This window comes from Poecilia formosa, unplaced genomic scaffold, assembly GCF_000485575.1.
Source record: "Poecilia formosa unplaced genomic scaffold, Poecilia_formosa-5.1.2 Scaffold12, whole genome shotgun sequence".
NCBI classification, from domain to species: domain Eukaryota; kingdom Metazoa; phylum Chordata; class Actinopteri; order Cyprinodontiformes; family Poeciliidae; genus Poecilia; species Poecilia formosa.
The window spans coordinates 783,786-803,154 of record NW_006799951.1 but is presented as its reverse complement, the minus strand read 5'-3'; the positions used below and the strand labels follow the sequence as shown (position 1 = coordinate 803,154).

At 38.2% G+C, this 19,369-nt stretch overlaps 1 protein-coding gene across 1 annotated transcript in view; it reads left to right on the top strand.

Annotated features, from left to right (window-relative positions):
- lrmda (leucine rich melanocyte differentiation associated) overlaps positions 1-19,369 on the top strand; it is a 243,575-nt gene that overhangs the window by 211,446 nt on the left and 12,760 nt on the right. The window contains exon 6 of the mRNA XM_007545263.2: positions 6,646-6,730. Within this exon, the coding sequence (XP_007545325.1) occupies positions 6,646-6,730 (85 nt within the window). The remainder of the gene's footprint in view (positions 1-6,645; positions 6,731-19,369) is intronic.

Below are 19,369 nucleotides of genomic sequence, written 5' to 3'. Positions count from 1 at the left end.
AAAACTGTAACAAAAATATTATTTTTCTCATGGGTAGCACAGAACATTCACATTTTACTGTCTTATGTTTTTAGGTTTTTTTTATTTTTGGGAGTTGGTGAGGAATGAAGAAATCAACTGAGTTTCATACAAAAGTGAAGAAAGGAAGACAAAAGTCTTTTTTTTTATTGTTTTGTTTCACGAGGCCTTACAGAAACAAAAAGGTCAAACTTGGGCAAAATAAGCAAAATGCCTTCCGGCTAATTGTATCGTATACCTGTAATGCAGGCCTTAAATCACTTACACTTCCTGGACACTGTCAGGAAAGGTCAAATGACTTTTTAAATTTCAACCTAAAAACATACAGTCCTGTTCCAGGTATGAGTCACCACTGTGGGCAATTAACGTCCAGCGGTGCTCAACCTTTGCCGTACACAGAACCGCAGGTCCCGCTGTTGCAGGTTCGCTTCATGCTCCCCTGTGCCTCGAGCTAAACATCAGAACAGTTGCTCTTGTGATCACTGATCACATGATACATTTACTCAGAGCATGCTCATTGGAGTAGAACCAGTTAATCATTAAACACAAGCTTGGCAGCCTTCCTGCCGAGCGAAAAGAGAAAAAAAAAATAGAGAAAGAAAAGCCGACTGTTGTAGCGCTCATAAGTGCAGGCACCGTTACATCAAATGTTTTTCCTTCTGCTGTTCCCAAAGAAAACAAAATTATTACTTTTCATGTGCTCTACAGCAGTTTAGAGCTCATTAGCCTCTTCTTACACCCCGAAGGCACAGTCATTAACTATATATGCAAAGTTAAATAAAAGCAGTAAAAATATTATTTTAGGAGCATGGTTCTTTAAACCGTTTTTAGTTGTAATTCCAGCAAATAAATTATACATTTGGATAATTCCTCCTAACAAATATGTTAACAGAAATATTGAAAAAGAGATATTGAAAAAGTGCTAATGTCAATTTCACTCTTCACATTTTGTTGCACTGCAGCCATCATTATATTACAACAATCTTTTTTTTTTTCAAATTATTCTTATAGTCTTTGCGATAGGCCAACACAAAGCAGAACATAATTATGAAGTGAAAATGATATTTCTTTCTATAATTATATTTACAAACAAATCTGAAAAGTGTGGCATGCATTTGCATAGCCCATCTTTCCTGTACCTGCTGAAGAAAAGTATCCCATGGCATGATGGTGCCACTCCCGTACTTTATTTTAACCCTAAATAAAATCACAGGAAACTAATTGCCTTCAGAAGACTTAACTATTAATGTTATTCAGTCATTTATTTCTTTTTTATTATTGGAGTGTTTTGCTTGTCATTATTTTCATTGCATGTTTCATAGCACCCCCAAGCTTGTGCTACTTATTATCATTCTTTGTTTTTGTATAGTTATTTATATAGTTATCTAGAAGTACAAACATGCATCATAAAAAAATTAAATAAAATAAAAAATCAGCTTTGGCATAGGAGTGAATGTCTCTTGCTTGCATCAAGTATTTTGAAGTGGATGTTAAAACCTAGTTGAATTGGTTTCACTACTAACATTCTTAAGGGGGCATACCCAGTGCAAACTGCCTCCAGGAGCATTTTTACTTTGCTGGATCTTATTTGTATTTTTTTTCTCAATGAATATGAGCACTTTCTGGCCTTTCATTGCCACTCCATCTTTGTGCGACTCCCCCAAACTTATTTAGTTTCATTCTTTATTTTTACATTGTTTTGTTGTCTGTAACTCTTGCTTTAGAAGTACAAGACAAGCATCATGTAAAAATCCCTTTTAGCTGAGGAGTGAACGTGTCATGCTCGCATTAAATGTTGACTCAAATAAGTTCACAAGTTGTGTCTCCTCTGATCTCTAACATGATCAGAAAGGAGCACCAGTTTATAGAGACAAGATGTGAAAAAAGTTCCATGCACAGACACAAAAGAAATATTTTGATATAGACCCAAAGAGAAAACATATCAAAAGACATTTTTCTACATGTCTTTTGCAAGCACAAAAAGCAGAAATGGTGTCAAGAGAAAACAAAACAGAAGGCTTGTTTCTTCCAACAATTGCTTTAAGCTACAAAAATCTCCTTGAGTCCCTAGCCTCCCCTCAATGTCAGCCCCTTACTCCTCTCCCTCCCCCTTTTTCTCCTTGCTCCCCCTCCCTCTTTTTTTCGTCATTTCTCCCCTCTTCTGCTCTTTTCCCCCTCTTCAGCAGGACAAGGCCCTCTTTGCACCCTGATAGGCTGCGGGTTGATGCTTAGCAACAACATTCCTGTGCCCTAAGTAGCAGTAAGCCTCTGGCTGAACTCTTTGATGTGGCTGTCAGGCCACATTTATTTCCTTTTAGCACTTTGTCTACTTGTCCAGATGTATAAGGAGATAAAAAGGCCTGGTGTTTACACTGGTCTCCCTCTGTAGCGCGGCTGTAATTAGATTGTATTGCTGGTCAGTCTTAAAGGAGAGAGAAGAGGTGAGGCAAGGCAGGAACCAGCTGTGTCAGGATGTGCCGGTCAGGGTGAGCGGGGGAGACTTCAGAGCCGGGTATTCCTAAAAAGGAAGGAGAGAGTTAAATGTGATGTAAACTTTATACTTTGTGCTTTTCCAGTGACAGTCAACTCCATAAAGGCTCTAGACAAATATTCCTAATTTATCTGAAGCTGACATGACGTACGGTTGTAGAACTCCAATAATGATTTTTAATTTACTGCTAACTTTTTGGGGGAAAAAATAACTTCACATCTATCAGTTTTTTTCCTGACTTACATTTTTCTGTCACACTGTTTGGAGATTTCCAGCTTGGAGGTGGTAGGCTCTATCTTGTCTCTAATCCTCCCCTGTCATTCTCGTCCTGCTTCCCTCTCTCATGGTGATATGTTGGAACTAATAATCACTATTGCCTCCGGGTTTATCAGCATTTATTCACATAACAACAGTGAAAAAACAGAAGACAGACAGGACTGGTGTGATGTATTATCCAGTATGGGAATCATCTTTCATAATGACATCCAACAGAGCTTCTCTCTCTTCCTCTCTCTCTCTTTTCCTGCCACCCTTTTCTGTGTCTCTTCCTCACACACTTTCCTCATTTCTCTCGCTCCCTCCTTCCGCTCCCCTGTCCAGTCTTTATTATCTCAGAATCCATGGTGCTCCCCAGCCTGTAAATTTGTGCCACATTATCATAAGCTGTGGTGATAACTCACATTGCACAGAGACAATAATGATGTGAACACTCAGCATATGCCCCAGGCCCAGCAAATTAAAACAATGCTCAGCTTGATGAGCAGACTAATCTGGACAGCAGAGAGACTGAACGAGGAGAAGGGGACTCGGGGAGAGTCTTAAATAGACGACACAGCAGCACCTCCCTCTGTTCAGAGTTGGCACGACTAAAGGACTGATAACAGATGAGACGAGGGATACGTGGTGCATACAGCGCCTTTTGGAAGGGTTAATACGCACAGAAGATCTCCACATTTTGACATGTTACTTCAACATACTTGAATAAATTTTATTTGGATTTAATTTTATGCAAAAAAAAAAAAAAAGAAATACATTACGTTGTAAGGAAATATCCACAGTGTTCCATTTTTCCATTTTCATAAGGAGAAAGGCTGTTGAGCGCTGCAAAAGATGTTGAGGCTCGAGCCAAAGTTTACCTTCCAGCAGGACACCAACCCTAGTCATGCAGCCCACAGCTCAGTGTAATGGTTTAGATCAAACAATATGTATGCATTGGATTGACCCAGTCAAAGTCCAACTTAAATCCAATAAATATGTGTGTCAAAAGTTGAAAATTACTGTATACAGATTCTCTAAAGATGCCAAAAAGTTAACAAGCATTAAAGCCAGTAATTAAACTCAGGTATTTTATCACTCCAAAACAGGAAGGTATTTTTGCTGTACAAAATACTTTATGGAACAGAAACAATCTCTTTACTTGTTTTTCGCAGAGTGGCACATTATCGTCTTCACATGGTGGTGGCAGCATTATGCTGTGGGAATGGTTTTCATCCAGCAAGGATGGAACAGCTTAAACAGGCTGATGGGAAAACGGAGTAAATCCAGAAGAACGGTTAAAAGACCTGAGATTTAAGGCAAAGATGGAGGTTCAACTTCCAGCTGAACAGCCTACAACCAGAGCTACAACTCAATTTATTTATATAGTACCTATCCACAACAAATAACACCTCAATACAAAGAGTTCAGTTAATTCAATTCAACATTAATAAACTCAATATTACAGGAACTGAAAAATATGATGGGAGCTAAAAATTATTCTGGACTTGAATGGCCTAAAATCAGTTGTAATAAGTTTCATATAATATTCATCTTATTCCAGTTGTCCAGTACTGTTAATCCACATAATTAGTCTCTCTGTGGTGCTGCTAATAATGTGCCACATAGGATGATTATTTGTGGCCAAGCAGCAGGATTAGGAGGTCCGTTTGAGGGCCAAGCAGGCCTGGAGAAGCCATGTCTTGTGATCTTTCAAGCAGATCAGGAAATCAGACAAGCAGAGGCTCAACTCTGAGATTCAGAGATGCGTGGAGGTTAGATTGGAAAGACAAGGCTCACGATTTCTATCTTAGTGCCTGAATTACTCATTTCAACTCATCATAATTGACATAAACACGTTGCGTTTGTTGCGACTGCTAAAAGGAATTATATCCTCGCAGCCAAATGTCAAAAAGCACAAGTTAGAAAGTTTTTCTTTTTAAAGCTGATGGATCGTGCTGATTGTCTGCAGCAGGATGAAGCTTACTCCAGTCTCTGTTGTGCAGGTGCTGCTGTAATGCTGAATTAAACAGACACTGCCCGTTTTTCTCAAATCAAAGGTGACGGTTCTTATTTAGTACTGTATGTTGTCATTTTGGGTTGTTTTACTGCTTGTGTTACTCTTTCCACACAAGTACCTCTCGCAAGCAGTGAGCGAGCTTTGGTGTAACTTATCAAGTTTTAGCCACTCCAGAGGCTCAGACTAGTGGGTCTGCTGTCAAAACAATATTTCTATTCCAGACTGTTTCTTTCAAACACTCCTGCAGATATGCAGGAAGGCCTCAAATAAGGCATGTTGCCATTTTTCTTTTTGGCGTAATACACGGCACATGCTGGCCAAACCTAAATGCTTATCAGAGATGCTATCTGAAAGCACATTATGTGATTGTTTTCAATTTGCAGCACTCTTTTTGGCCATGAAGAATATGGTTCCATTTAACAGCACCGGCCGTTCCATTTTTCAAGGTTATGCATGGGCATGTTTGGGAACAACAATAAAGGAGGTGGGGAGAAAAAAATGCAGCTCCAAACTGTTTCTAATAGGTATTTGTCATTTAAGTCTCCTGCTATGATTAAAGGCCTTGTGAATTTCTTCCTGCAGGAAAGGAAAGTATTTTTGCAAAGGCATCAGATATCACTGTGTCACGATAAACTGCCTGCTCCACGGGCTAAAAGGCTAAGGGGAAGAAGGAGGATGTTTTGGTCCTTGAAAGTGCACCAAAGAATAACAAAGCAAACACTATCAACACGAGCATTGTGGGAGACCGTTGATATTTTTTAATTTAAAAAAGATCACAGTCGTTTAAGTGTTTAAATGTTCATTCGGGAGTTTGTATACATGATTGTTTCGCATTTAACTGCGGACCATTGAATAAGGTGTCTTTACATATGAACAAGAGGAGAAAATACTTTTGTATTTCTATGTAAATCCTCCTCAATAAGCAAAGTGCTGAAGTTCTCAGACTTCATGTTCAAATTCGTCTTCTAAAATCCCAAATCTCTTTCGACTTACATGAACAAGAAACGGCGCTTTAAGCTTTTTATTTTGTGCCTTTAAGCCAGTCAAATTTTCACAGTAAAATATACAGTATGTGTTCCAATTTCATGAGGATTTTGAACTTCAATTTAGATTTAACTTTACTGCTTTTCATGCATGTAACAGACATGTATTTAAGTACAAAAATTAAACAAAATACACTAAACTAAGTGCAAAAAAGACAACTGCAGTAAAACCTACAGTAATATTACAAAATATTATAAATCAAAAGCCTTTGTTCACATAGTGTCTACTAATAGGCCTGATATATAACATTTTAAAGAGGCAGTATTATGTAAAATCAGCTTTTTTCAGTTTTATGTCATGTTTCTTATCAAAAACATACCTGGAGTGCTGCTCTGACTCTTTCATGCATGTTTGAGAAATCCTTTAATCGCCTATGGCAGCCATTCAGCCGTGCAAAGCGCCTGGGTGGACCAAGCGCCACCTTTGAGGCTCAGCTCCTCCTCGGAGCTGCAGGTTCTAACCTTCCCCTCACAGAGGAGCCATTCCCCGCAAACTCCCCCACTCAGTTCTTTCAGACTAGCCAGCAGCAATTAGCAAATCCCTGGTGGAACTGCGCTCATTATACCAACTACTTCTCCATGAATTGCTGGTAAAAATAATGTTAATAATTTTTAACTGTTGTGATGACTTCCTGAAGGCAGAGTTTCAGAAAGAGCAGGAGTTTTTAGAAGACTATGTCATATGTTTCTTAAATCAGCTACAGTAGTTCAAACATGTCCAAACTTGTAATATCCAGACTCCGGTTACATTAATACTTGTCATACCTTATTTGCTCTAAGCATGCATTTCCTACTCTTCTCTTTCTTGTCTCTCCAAGCTGCCTAACGAGGCAGGATTAGAGAATCGCCCACTGCCCTACACACCTCTGCCTCGAGGATCCAGAGATGCCGGAAACCACAAAGGTAAGACAAATCGATCAGCCTATTTTTTTTTTTTTTTTTTTTTCTTTTTTAGTCAGGATGTCTGTCCTCATATCAAATTAAACAAGGCAAACCATAAAACACCATAAATTAGATTCTTCATTGAGAGCCAAGGCTCTTGGATTATGTAAATGTGGGGCATACCCCTACCAGCTGAAGAGGGTGGGAATCCGCTGAACTTGATCATGTGCTGAAGTTATGTTATCTGTTCTTATTGATCTCATCTTGTCTGTGTGATGTGTTGATAGTGGGAATAAATCTGAGTGTCGGTGCACAGACTTCTTACCACAAGACGAAGCATCCTTGATCTGTAGACATACACATTGATTAGGCCTCATATTGACTGAGTGCAGTCAGTTAATGTAATTATATAGCAACTTCTCAACATCAGACAGCGCCCTCATCATATTCATTCAAAAGACACAATGTTTTAAATCGATCCTGAAGGTCATCTTCTGAGCTTAAAGCATGTTTTCAGGTAAGAATGAATACACATAACAAAACATTGGTTATCCATTCCAATTGATAATGCATTTCTCATATGTAAGATTAAACAAAAGCAGACATGATTTTCTGCATGCCATTCTGAAAAACATATCAGTTTTCTAGCTTGTATTCATCTGAACATTTGTTTTGCATTTCAGTTAATATTATGTAGAAAGACTTTTGTGTAATTATATTGCAATTTCTATGCACTAAATTTGCTTTTATAGCAAATTAAAATCATTTTCTACCAGTAAGTAAAATTTTGGGGGGTTATGGGAATATGGAGTTACATTACCTAACATAAGTAAGGTATTTTTGAAGTTTTCTTTTCTCTTGGTTCTAAAATAATTGGTAAATATTCTGTACTTGCATAGCACTTTATCAAGTCCAGAGGACCCCAAAGCACTTCACACTAAATTCACTCATTCACCAATTTACACTCTGATGGTGGCGAGCTACTGGACCGTAGCCTGAAGCAGTCTGACAGATGTAAGTCTCCCATACACCAGCGCCACAGGGCCTTCTGACCACCACCACTGGACAAGATGGGTGAATTGTCTTGTCCATAGACACAACAGAGATGGACAGAGAGGGATCTAGAAACAGCAATCCACAGATTACTGTGGATTACCACCATAACATCCTCTTGAGTATAAAAATATTAAATTGTGAAACGATCTAATCGCTGTGAGAATCCTGTGACTAGGTTACAGTTAGATGGCAGCAGTGCTAATGTTAACAAGCTAACTCATTTGTTAATGCATTTAATCATATTTGGTTAAAACACATAAAACACCAAGCCTATGAGAATCACAAAACCATTTTATTTTGTGAAAACACAGAATACCATTACTGCTGCAGTTTTAAGACTTCCACAGAATTAGACATGGCAAGAAAGCACAATATAAGGACTCGTCAAACATGGACTGGAGCATATTTGCATTGACTTCTAAGGCTATGGAGCACTGTTGCAGATTTATAAAACCTATTATTTGTGAAAACAAAAGTAAACTGAAAATATTATTTAGGAGATACACTTATGAACATAAGGTGTATCATCTCGCCTCAACCAGATGTTTTATTATACCGTGGTCGTGCACTCATGAAAAACCTTAACATGTTAAAGATTTTTAAACAGTTTGTGCCAAAAGCGAAAGTTTACTCTGGCTTTTTCTGTCTTTTATGGTGGCTATTGTAATGAGCTGACCACCACTGACTGGATGACTTATTAGCAGTGAGTGTCTCTGCCCTACACACAGTAAACTAACAGCCCCATTTGTTGTACCAAGGACAGATCTGTGTCGTTAAACCCAGGACAGTGGCAGCTCTTGCCAGATGCGAGTACAGAGATGCCTTGTACTTTGTCAAAATCAGACCTGTTAAGAACAGCCCATTTAAAGGTGAAAGGATCTGACACGTGGAATATTTCCCCCCTCTGTCTTAGATCTGAGCAACAATGACAGTCTTCATTTGTTATTTTTATGCTGCTGTGCTGCAGTCTTAGATAACACAACCCTCATATTCGTCCTTCACCTCCGTTTCATGTCCCTGCCGGAAGCCCCCACCCTAACGGTTTCTTTTTTCCTCCACTACATTTATTTATCCTCTCCTAAACTTTGCAGTTTTTTGAACCGTGTGAGGTAGATGGTCACAGCATGTTCTCATTTAGAGGGAACAAAGTAATGCCAAAAATGTTGCGTTAACACAGAACATTTTTCAGACAGTAATTCCTCTGTGTTTACTCAGCTAAAACCTGGATGTAAACAATAAAGGGCAGACAAAATGCAGCAGGATTTTAAGTAGGTTACTGCAATGTTTTTGTCTCTGGACACATTTTACATCTAGTTTTTTAGCTTTGCTTTTGTTTTGTTTTTTAGTCACACTTAATATGTTTATTCTCCTGTCTTGGCTGCTTTTTCAGCTTTGAGAGGTACTTTGTAATCAGTGCCTACTATAGCAGATGTTTAGTAACTCAGCATTCAAGTCTGTTTTTTTTTGTTTTGTTTTTTTTACAATATGTGAAAGTGACAGAAGTTGCTGAAAAAAGTTCATTTTAAAAGAGTAACAGGGAGACCATATAGTTCTACCCCATTCTTGCACCACGAAGGGAGATTAGCAGCATTTCTGACATCCCTCCTCTGGACAGCGCAGAAAGAACCTCTCTTTCCTCCTTTCAGTCGTCTGCACCCACCATGTCACCTGTGTGGAAGCCCAAGAGCCTGGGTGCCAGAGGTAATTACAGCAGCAACAAGCTCTCAGAGCAGGGCGGCACTGGCAGGTCACTGCCCGAGAGAGAGGGGTAGAAACCATGGCCACAACTCTTGTCGTGATTGGTGAGGGAATCAACCTGGAGGAGTTAAAATAAGGCAACACAGACAAGAGCTGACGGGTAACACAGGAAAGGTGTTATTGGTTTGGTTATAGACTCAAAAGTATACTTTTTCATCGCAAAAGAATAATTGGAAAAAAGGCAAACAAGAAAAGTCACAAAGAAAAGGAGCATTAAACGTTGAAGATTAGACCTTAAGATAGAGAAAACTAGACAAAAAGACAAAGTGAAGGAGAATGGGGCGGGGGGCTTTAGAGTACTTTGGTGAAAGCGTGATACAGAATGCAGTACACAGTCTGGCAGAGGGGCCTGAGGATCTTCCACTACTGTCACCTTGACTCTAACTCTTGGTGCTGGTCCAACTGCCAGCTTAACTCTAAATCTAGCTGTAGAAAATGGAGTCTCTGCCTAAAGTAAACTACAAAGAATGGTATGTACCATACAATTAACCCATGGCCAGTGACACTGACACTGCATTCTTGTCTATTTCCATGATAGCTTTTTTTTGTTTTTGTTTTTGTTTTTAATCTGGCTATTTTTATTGAATACCACATAAGGTGCATGTGCCTTTTTCCCCCAGTTGTATTTGGGTTTGTTGTTCACAATGGATATTTTTCATATTCACAACACAAATAACAAAACATATTCAGAAAATAAAAACATGAGCCCAAGACAGCCAAAAGTGGCCCGAGCGTAATGATGTTCCAGTGTTTACTTGGAGGAAAGAAAGAAGAAATGCCATCAGAAAGCAGTAGGCATCCTAAACAATGGGCTTCCTACACACAGATTTAAAAGCATCCTATAGCAAAATCTCCCTGTAATTCATCTCTGTGGTAAATGACTGTTTGATAAAAACTGTATTTCAAAATACATACATGTTGTTGTCACTCTTTAACACACAAACCTGCACCAGCACGTCTAATTCTTTCCACTACTGTATGGCAAATGTGTAGGGATTGTACATGTCTAATTGTTATAATAAAAAAAATAAATAAAACATTTCACTTGTGAAGCATTCCAGTACTCTAGGGGTCAAAATGTTATTGCAGAGAAACATACTACTTAAACTCCATATATCTGTAAAAATCCATGTTGTTTGGTCCTAAAAAAATTACTTCAACTTAATGCTGCACATCTACTGATTGGAAGGGAAGTTAAATTATTCAGACAGCAGCTGCAGTCAAACGGCCTCTCCTTTAGCTCAGACTCAGAAACAAACAAAGCCGATACAGGTAATCTTCATGAGTAAATATTCTAGAGGATACTTAGAGTATGTGGTTATTAATGTATTTTTGTAATACGGCAAACAAGAAAAGTCACAGATGTTCTGTTTAAAAGGAATGGATAGTTTAATTTCAAGATGTTCTTATTATCTGACTTTACAATATATTTTGCTTTTACAATAATATTAATTATATAGATCTAACTAAAGGTGTAAATGCAAATAAATTTTTCACTTGTTCTATTACGCTAGACATTTTTACTGATATTAAATCATTACTCGGAGCATATTTCTGTAGTTGGAGAATTAAATGGAGTAAACAGACAAAGAAAGATTCTCTGAAATATGTCTTGCAATACAAGCCTAGGGCCCTTTTATTCCTGTTGTTCTTGGTCTCCTTTCAGCTACTTTATATATCTATCTTAAAATGTGCGCAAATGTTTTTTTTAAAATCTCAAGAGGAAAATTGTGTTTAAGTGGGGGGAGGGGGAGGAAAAATAAACGTCTTCCTGATGACACCCACGGGTTACCTCACATTTCTTTGAAAGTTGGATTTTATTGCACATCGACATTTATCCGCACCAAAACTCCAGCCGAACCTCGCTTTTGCATTGTCGGTACCCTCGAAAAATGAAAATGAAAAAGAAAAAAGAAAACAAAAAAAAAAATAATGGAGCGACGGGAACAGATCCAAGCAAAGAGCAAACTGCTTTACAGTTGCTGCACAACAAATAAACAAACATCTGGAAGCATTCAGAGCACCCCATTAGAAGGGCTCTGGGCTTTGCCAAAAAGGGGTAAATGATGAGGAATGGGCTGTCGAGAGGCTCGTGGAGACAGGGGAGAGGCCAGATGATGGAGCTGTGGGTGTTAAGCACTGCCTTTTAGAGCTCAGCTGGGCTCATAGAAATCTACACCTGCTGCTATCTCCTCCTCCCCTTCTCTTTTGCTCCAGACATCTGGATGGGATACATGACTAATGGATGACTAAACTGCTCATGTTGAAACTTAGTTGTCATTATGAAGAAAAAGGTTGTTGGTGAGACAGATGACTCAATGTTATTCTTTAATGCGATAAGTGAAACTAAAAAGTGAGCTTGACGACTCTGAAAAATGGTGTTGCGTCGAAGCATTTACTTCATGTGTTTCTCTTTTTTTATATATTAAACTGAACTAAGTGCCTTGCTTATAACTAAAGGATAATGTGCATGTTGTGAGGTTTTGCTGGGTTTTTATATGTGTAAATACATTTTTTGTGTAAATTAATTGAATCATTACCTAACAGACATCTGTTTCTTGACTCTAGTTAGTCATTGTACGTCATTATTTCCCACATTGTTCATGACTGATACTTTAGCTCTGTTTGATATCGTTCCATAAAAACTCCCATGGTTTCCCTGAAATTCTTCCCGTTGTCGTTTGGACTGCCCCGACGTGTTCTGTGAGTATGAAAATGTCCTCACTGGGACTTTTGAGAAAACACAGAACACCTTTGACGTGTCCCTTTAGACTCAATGTCCAAGCTCTGAGAGATGTTTTGCTCAGGCCCATAATGATTATTCCAGCAGGATCTGTCCCCTGATAAACATCACGGTTAAACACTGCTCATTAGTTATACAAGGGCACAGGCCCCTGTGTTACTAAAATGAGTTATATGGAAAAAGCAAAGAGTAAACGTATCCTCCAGATTCTTTTAAATGCCATTTGCAAAGCCACTGTCCACAAACCCTGGTAATAAAGCAAGCAAAAGGTGATGTGAGCACTCAATATTGATGGCAGATGACGGAAGATAAAATATTGCTGTTGAAAATTATACTGGACGGATCTGACTGCCAGATTTTCAGCTCTAGCAGCGATGAGACACAACTTCTATCTAGAATGTGCTGAAATTATTTTATTAAACCTTTAATGAATTTAGTTTATACTTTTTTTTCTTGGTGTTTAAATTGACCTTATTTGCAGGTAGTGCATCTTAACTGATTCAATGATTTTTTTCTAAAACAAGGTGAAAGTTCAGATAAAATTTCTCCTGTCTATTTGTTGTTTGTTCCATTTCAATACTCATGAACTAATAGGATTAATCAGTATCCTTTATGGATGTATGTGCCCTGAATTGATGTGCCAGTCATTTGAAAACCGTTTTTATTTATTTTTTTTTGTTTTTTTTGTTTTTTGTTTAATGTATTGTAGAAGAATCTGATCCTTAAAAGAAGTTTTATTCTTACAGTGCTAGAGCTTCTCTTCTTTCATCTAACATGAAATTACAATAAAAAAACAACAACAAAAGCTTTAATAAAACTCTTTCACAGCCACATTTAACTTTCTCTGATTTCATCTGTTTCATATCACAACAGCAACATCAGTATTGTAAATACTCCCCTTGTATTATGCAGCCTCTATTTCCCTTATCTGACTGAAATGATGCGGCATTATTTGTCTCTGGAGTGGATTGGAACAGCAACAAGAATATCCATTTAAGTCAGTCTATGGAGATAGATGAGGGTAGAGGGGACAGGGTAAACTGGGCCTGCAATCCCTCATCGTCGCTTTAAATGAGAACACTGCTCCACTCGCATCCAGAGCTCTGTTTTTTCTTTTTTCTTTTTTTTTTCTTTTCTTTTTAAGGCGTGTCTGTCCTTGTTATTGCTAGCCCTGGAAATCACCTTTCTGCATTTTCTCCTTCACAGTCAAGCTAGATTAAAATGCCAAGATAACCTCCTCAGCGTCCATGACAGGCTTCACTGCCAGCGTCTGACGAGCAAGTTCTAAACTGCTTTGAGAAAGCAGCCTTCCACCAAGTGTCATTATCTCGCTGTTATCGGATGGCACTTCTCTAGCAGTGTGTGAATAATTCTGTTTGTGCTGGCTTTGGGGAAATGTCGGTGACACTATTGTTTTTTACCTCGCCTTTTGATGTCGCTGAAAGAGCCTCCCGAGTGCTGGGTTCTTAAACTGATGTTAGGTGTATACAGCAAAAACTTAAAGTGAAAAGATAGCGCTGTCAACTTCTTAGCCACCCCTAAATATTTGTGAGTTCCTTTGCCACTGTGTAAAGGCGAAAACACTTCTCTCTGTGATATTCTGTTTCATAAATATCGTTCTGTTCAAGTTCACATCACTTAAATGTACCTCTAATAAAGCTATTAAAGAGTTTTATTTTGATGAGCAGAAGATTTCAGCCATCGGTTTCGGTTTTCAGAAATAATTGTCGGGAGCAAATAAATCTGGTCCAGAAGGTTTTGTAAACCACTCTTGTGTTGTTGATAAACGAACATCGCTTCCACTTAACTTGGATCTACTTTAGAACCGCTCCATCCGTCTTCGGCGTAAAATTATTACGACGTTTGAGTCATTTTCTCAGCAGCAGGAAAATATTTAGCCTCTTAAATCTTTACAGTCCGTGACCATTACAGTCAAACTTTTCTTATTTACGATGATACAAAGCCAGTTGGACTCAACTGTTAGAACTTCCTTAGGCACACAGATGTAAGTTTGTTGGCTGCTTTGCATGATGTCTAAGGCAGCTAGACAAGGACATGAGCTCCTGCCAAGCACACCCAGCCCTCTTGGAAAATCATACAGCTGGTGCTCTTGACACCGGTCCACATCCTAGCTGCTCTGGTCATTCTCAAGGAAGCAGCAGAACATGAATCATCCAGTGAGGATAGGTCTGCTAAACTCAGCTCTGACTCTTATATAGCAACATTATTATTTTTTTTTTCTGTTTTTCTGTGAGCTTCAGCATGAACAGGATTGCAGAACATCTATTTGTTGTGCACGTTTTACGTCATACTTATATGTTGTCCAGGGCTCAATTTGGTAGAAATGACAAAGTCAAAACTTCTGTTTTGTTTTTGTAGCCTTTGTGGTTACTAACCTGAGACTCCATTATGATGTTTAAGGTCTCGTCTAAGCTGCCAGACAGTTTTGGGATGAATCTTCTTCTGGAAAGCCACTTAATAAGCTGGCAGATGCTAAATCCCTTGGGATTCTGAATAGGAAATGATCAGATCAGTTAGCTAAGAAATGAGCTTCCCAGGTGTTTTTCTACAGAGTTAAACCATTTCTAATTTCTATTAAGAAGAATATGATACCAATTTGTTAAATCGTGTGGGTTTCTACTTCATTTATCTTAATCTGTCTGTTCCTCGTGAATTATATTCTCAGTAGACTGTAGACGCTAATGCAGGATAACAGATCTCACACTGTAATCATTCAAGATGAGCACATGTCTTAATGCTGGTCTGTTTAATGGTTCAAACAAATTAAATTTCAGTTCAGTTATTGGCTTGTTTATCATGCTACTTTTCTGAGCAGCTGTGCCATATTACCAACCCTTTCTGTCCAGGATGGTAATTTGTAGCGATGCATCAGAAGTAGTCCAGTGTAAATTCATACAGCAATATGAGAACAAATGTTGGACAGAACCTTTCTAACATATCAGTAAAGTTGTAAATGTTTCAGAATTGCACTAGATCGATTATCACATCCAATATGTTTTTCACAACTTTTGTGAAATATCTACATCTGAAATATTGTTTTGTAAATAATGACCCTTTAATCCAACGTTGGCATATTTAATGGACTTTCAAGGCAACTTTTAGAGCAACTTTGCATTAAAGGTGTCATTATTTATCGAATGACACTTCATGACAACAGTCATAGACATTCATAAAGACTCGTTCATATTCATTACAGGTGTTATGTCATGTTTATGACAGTGTCATGTTAGTCTGATGCACTTCCCTTCATATAAAGTGTTCCCGACGCACAAATAGCCTGCAATGTGAACGTTCATTAGGCTGCATTTTTACCAAAATACCAGAATAAGATAAATTGGAAAAGGTTTTTTTTTTATTTGACTGTACTGTAAGTCAACACTGAAAGTGAAAAATTTATATATTTGACTAGCCTGTCGGGATGAATATAATTTTCGTCAGAAGTGCATAACAAATATTTTCCCATGATTTAATCACTTGTTTTATTAGACAATTGTGGCCCCTGAAACAATGCACACTCCAACACACTCATTCGCAGGTACCCTCAATGCTCCAAGCTTTAGCAGTGAAAAGTGAACTCATCTGTCAATTACGGCGGGCTCCATTGGACCGTTGTCTGAACTGTTTTTTGTTTTTTTCTTACTCTCTGGATACACTCTGGTGGATCCAGTGATTTATTGTCAACGGCCTCTGCGTCAATATACAATTGGGAGACACTGAGCAATAATGTCTACACAAACTATTGTCAGAGTATCAACATTTCTCACATTAAGCACCATTCAGTTTATTCACTGCATTAAACTGTCGGAAATCCTATTTGGATTTTCTGCTTCGAAACAGAAGCCCATTACCCCCCATATGTTTGAGTACCAACGCAAATAATGGAAGCTTTTTCCTGCAGATTTTCAGGCTTTTCTTATTCATTTGTTTATTTGGTTATTTAAATTAAGTGCATTATTAAATCTTTAGAAAGAAGGACTATGGTTTCAGGAGGTAATGGACCTTTTTTTTTATTTCTTGTGTAGAGGCATTAAGCTAAAAATGAAAAGAGTGAGGTCACTGAAATGCTACCAAGTCCAAAACAACCTTTTAATCTGTCACTTTGATTTCCTTATTAAGCCTCTTTAAACAGACAGAGCAGGTTTCTCCGTCATGATAATACAAGTGGACAAGTTACTTCACCATCATGGTTTGATATGAAAATAGTTCCTGGCATGTAGCTCCAGTGCAAGATGACTGAGCAGCCAGGATATTTTCTTACCTTTACATAGGAATTTAACCAAGATTATTATTATATGTTTTTCAAAGGCAGTGGATTCCAGTTTTTGATGTTTTTGTGATGCCTATCAACAATACCCTATCTTTGCTTAAGCTATTGCAATGCAAAAAAAAAAAAAAAAGATTTCTTAAGGAAGGCTTTATTCAACCTCCCTCTCCCACCTCCCGCTAATGAATAGTTGTTTTAGTAAAGTAAAATAGAAGATCTTTTTTGTCTCGAGTGTCAAATGCCAACAGAACCTCATGAGAAAGCTGAAATATGTCTCCTAACTTGACATCATTAGCAAGTGTTAACACATGACCTTTGGCAGCATCTGCAAATGACTCCACACCATTTTTGGCAACTTCTACAGCAACAACTCTGACTTGGACAGATGGATAACAGAAATAGGGCAGATGGCATGATATTTTCTAGATGTGGTTAGCTTTGGGAAATCTAAATTTTGCAAAGACGTTAAGTTGCAGGGTTTCCTGGCTAGCAAACTGCACTTTTTTGTTGTTGGAAATGTCAGATCACTTTTTTTTTATATTCTTAATATTTATATTGTTCCAATGAGAAAAAAAATATATTTTGAACCATATTCCAGATTATTGTTAAGAAATGAAATAATATTTAGGTAACCTTGGATTCAAGGTGATGACAGAGCCACAGGCTTCTGTTGTTAGAGGTCTTCTGTAATTTTACACTTCATACTTTGCAAAAGTATTGATAGGTCCTAAAGCTTTGCAATGTTTACTGCCTTAAATTTTACACAAGACAGTAGAGAAATATGCAATAGAAGGGATGGGATATATGGTTTTTGCAAGTAAATGAAATTCTTAAAGTGGGGCAAGCATTTGCATTTTGGCCTCTTAACACTGATGCAGCTAATTCCAGTTGCACTGACTGAGTTGATGGAGTCTACTTATTAGTAAATGTAGTCCTGTAGAATGACCCTGTCAAAGCCCAGTTTTAAAAGTATTTGAGCAGTTGTGCCAACTCTTGAGTATTGCTCTTTAGACACTACTCATCTAATCCGAGGTTGAGCTATATTGCCAGAAAAAAAAAAGACAGAAATGTTAAAAATCTTGTATTACGTCCTTCTCAAATATGTTCTACATTGAAGTTTGTTGTTGACAAAACATGGATACGTTTAATCCATGTTTAAAAAGGGTGTGAATTGTTTTGCAAGGCTCTGGACGTAAAACTGCTGCATTTTATTGTGTTAATTTGCTGTTGTTGAAGGCGATTCTTCGCTCTACTGACAAGGTGATTTGTTGTTACCTGTCAGGGCGTGGCAAGGTAATCTTGACAAATACAATGAACAAATCAAGGGCATTAGCGCTTTGATGTGAGGTCGATAATATTTGGCTTCATTAATTCCCATGCCCTGAGATGACATCCCACCCCTATTAGGTTTGAAATCTCATCCCCTTCTCCTCTATACCTCAGCTGTGACTCAACCAAGCAGCCAAGCAGATAATACGCTCTGAGCTCTGAAACATGTACCATTATAATTAGCTTTGTCAGGTCCTAGCCCTTATAACCCTCATGCAGATAATATGATAATATGTCTTCATAACCGGCTGACCTTACATGCTCAATATTTCTCCCCTTATGAAGATTACATGTCAATAAAGTAATTGAGTCCCGGGGTGTGTGGCAAGTGAAGATTTAGGTTATTGGACTTTTCGGGGCAGTGATGTACGAGCGTTATTATTCTACCTGTCAGGAGATGTGCAAGGGGCTGAGGACAGTCCGAGAGTGTCAGGGGAGGGAGAGGAAAGGTGAGGAGAGGAAAAAGAGAGGAAGACGGAGATCAGGGAGAAGAGAAAGAGACAGGAGGATGCTGAAAGAAATGAAGTGAGCCAAAGAAGGACACAGACAAGGGAGAGTGAGAGAAAAACGGAAATGAAGAGGAGGAGGGAGCGAGACTGGGGGAGAGCAAAGAAGCCGGACTCATTTCTCACAAGGAGGGACGGATCCACAGTTAATCATTCCTTTATACCTTCAGCTCTCCATCCCAGCCTTTACTCTCTGCATATGAACAGGGGATGTGTCATATTAATTAAAAGAAATAGAGTTACAGTGGACCCATTCATCTGAATGGGACACGGAGAGGCCAGAGGGGCTCGAAATATTCCACACAACACAAAGCCATCATCACCTCAGCCTCACATCTGGCTGGCAACTGTGAGCTCATCATTTTAAATTCTAGCAGGAAGTGACAGCTTGTAATTTAACAAAGGCATATTTTTCAACTGCACGTGGTGTCACCAAGAATCCATTTTTCATCACTTCAGCGTTAGCTGATGCTTCATTTAGATATTCAGTCTTGCAACTTTTAAAGCCATTTACCCGATGAAAGATGATTTTAAACTCAAAATAATATCTTCATATGCATCAGGCAATTTTCAGATTTAACCAAAGCCCAAAACAATGCATATGAATGAATGAATACGTTCTGAAATGTTTTACCTTGCAACAAGTAATTAGCTAAGTTGAGCCAAGTTAATATGAGACTATAACAAATCTGACTTCTATTTGATGGCATACAATCTCAAAAATGGTTTGATGTTTTCCCCCCTTTTTAACATTCAACAGAAGAAAATTAGGAAGTGGCCTGCATTGTGCATTTTCATTCTGGATTAAAGTTGTAAAAGTAGTTTACTTCTGTTTAATGCAAAGTACATAAACATTTCTTTGGTGTTGACTGCTTTAGATAGTTGTTTGCTTTACTCATTTTCAGTTTTTTTTGTCATGGCTCTCAAGTAAAAGAAATGCAAACTGGTGACCCCTTCTGCATGCAACTCATAGAGATCATCTA